The following is a 322-nucleotide window of genomic DNA, read 5'->3' on the forward strand; positions in this document are numbered from 1 at the left end:
CGGCACTAACCCCCCCCCCCCCGCAGGTTCATCTGGGTGGAGGGGTCGGAGTGGTACCACTGGCTGCCCATCTTCCTGGTCCCGGTCCTCTTCTGCCTTAACCTGGCCTTTGACACCCTCCTGACAGTGAACTCGACTCCCTCCCGCTGCGCCCCCCTCTCCGCCTCGCCCGTCCCCGTCTGAGTCTTCAAAAGTCCTTCTTCAAAACAGCTCTCGGATCACCCAAAGGAGATTCCAGGAACTTGAAGGAGGTCCTCGTCTGCAAAGGCGGCTTGGGTGTGCTGCCCGAAAAGGAATTCCGAAACGCGAGGGAGAGAGTGAC

The 322-nt window shown here is 60.9% G+C and overlaps 1 protein-coding gene across 1 annotated transcript in view; it reads left to right on the forward strand.

Moving 5' to 3' along the window:
• The window catches only part of LOC119586524 (XK-related protein 7-like), a 3,775-nt gene extending 3,460 nt beyond the window's left edge, over nucleotides 1-315 (forward strand). Inside the window, exon 4 of the mRNA XM_037935277.1 lies at nucleotides 27-315. Within this exon, the coding sequence (XP_037791205.1) occupies nucleotides 27-183 (157 nt within the window). The 3' untranslated portion in view covers nucleotides 184-315. The remainder of the gene's footprint in view (nucleotides 1-26) is intronic.
• Nucleotides 316-322: the final 7 nt, after the last annotated feature.

This window comes from Penaeus monodon, chromosome 21 (assembly GCF_015228065.2).
Source record: "Penaeus monodon isolate SGIC_2016 chromosome 21, NSTDA_Pmon_1, whole genome shotgun sequence".
Classification (NCBI taxonomy): Eukaryota; Metazoa; Arthropoda; class Malacostraca; order Decapoda; family Penaeidae; genus Penaeus; species Penaeus monodon.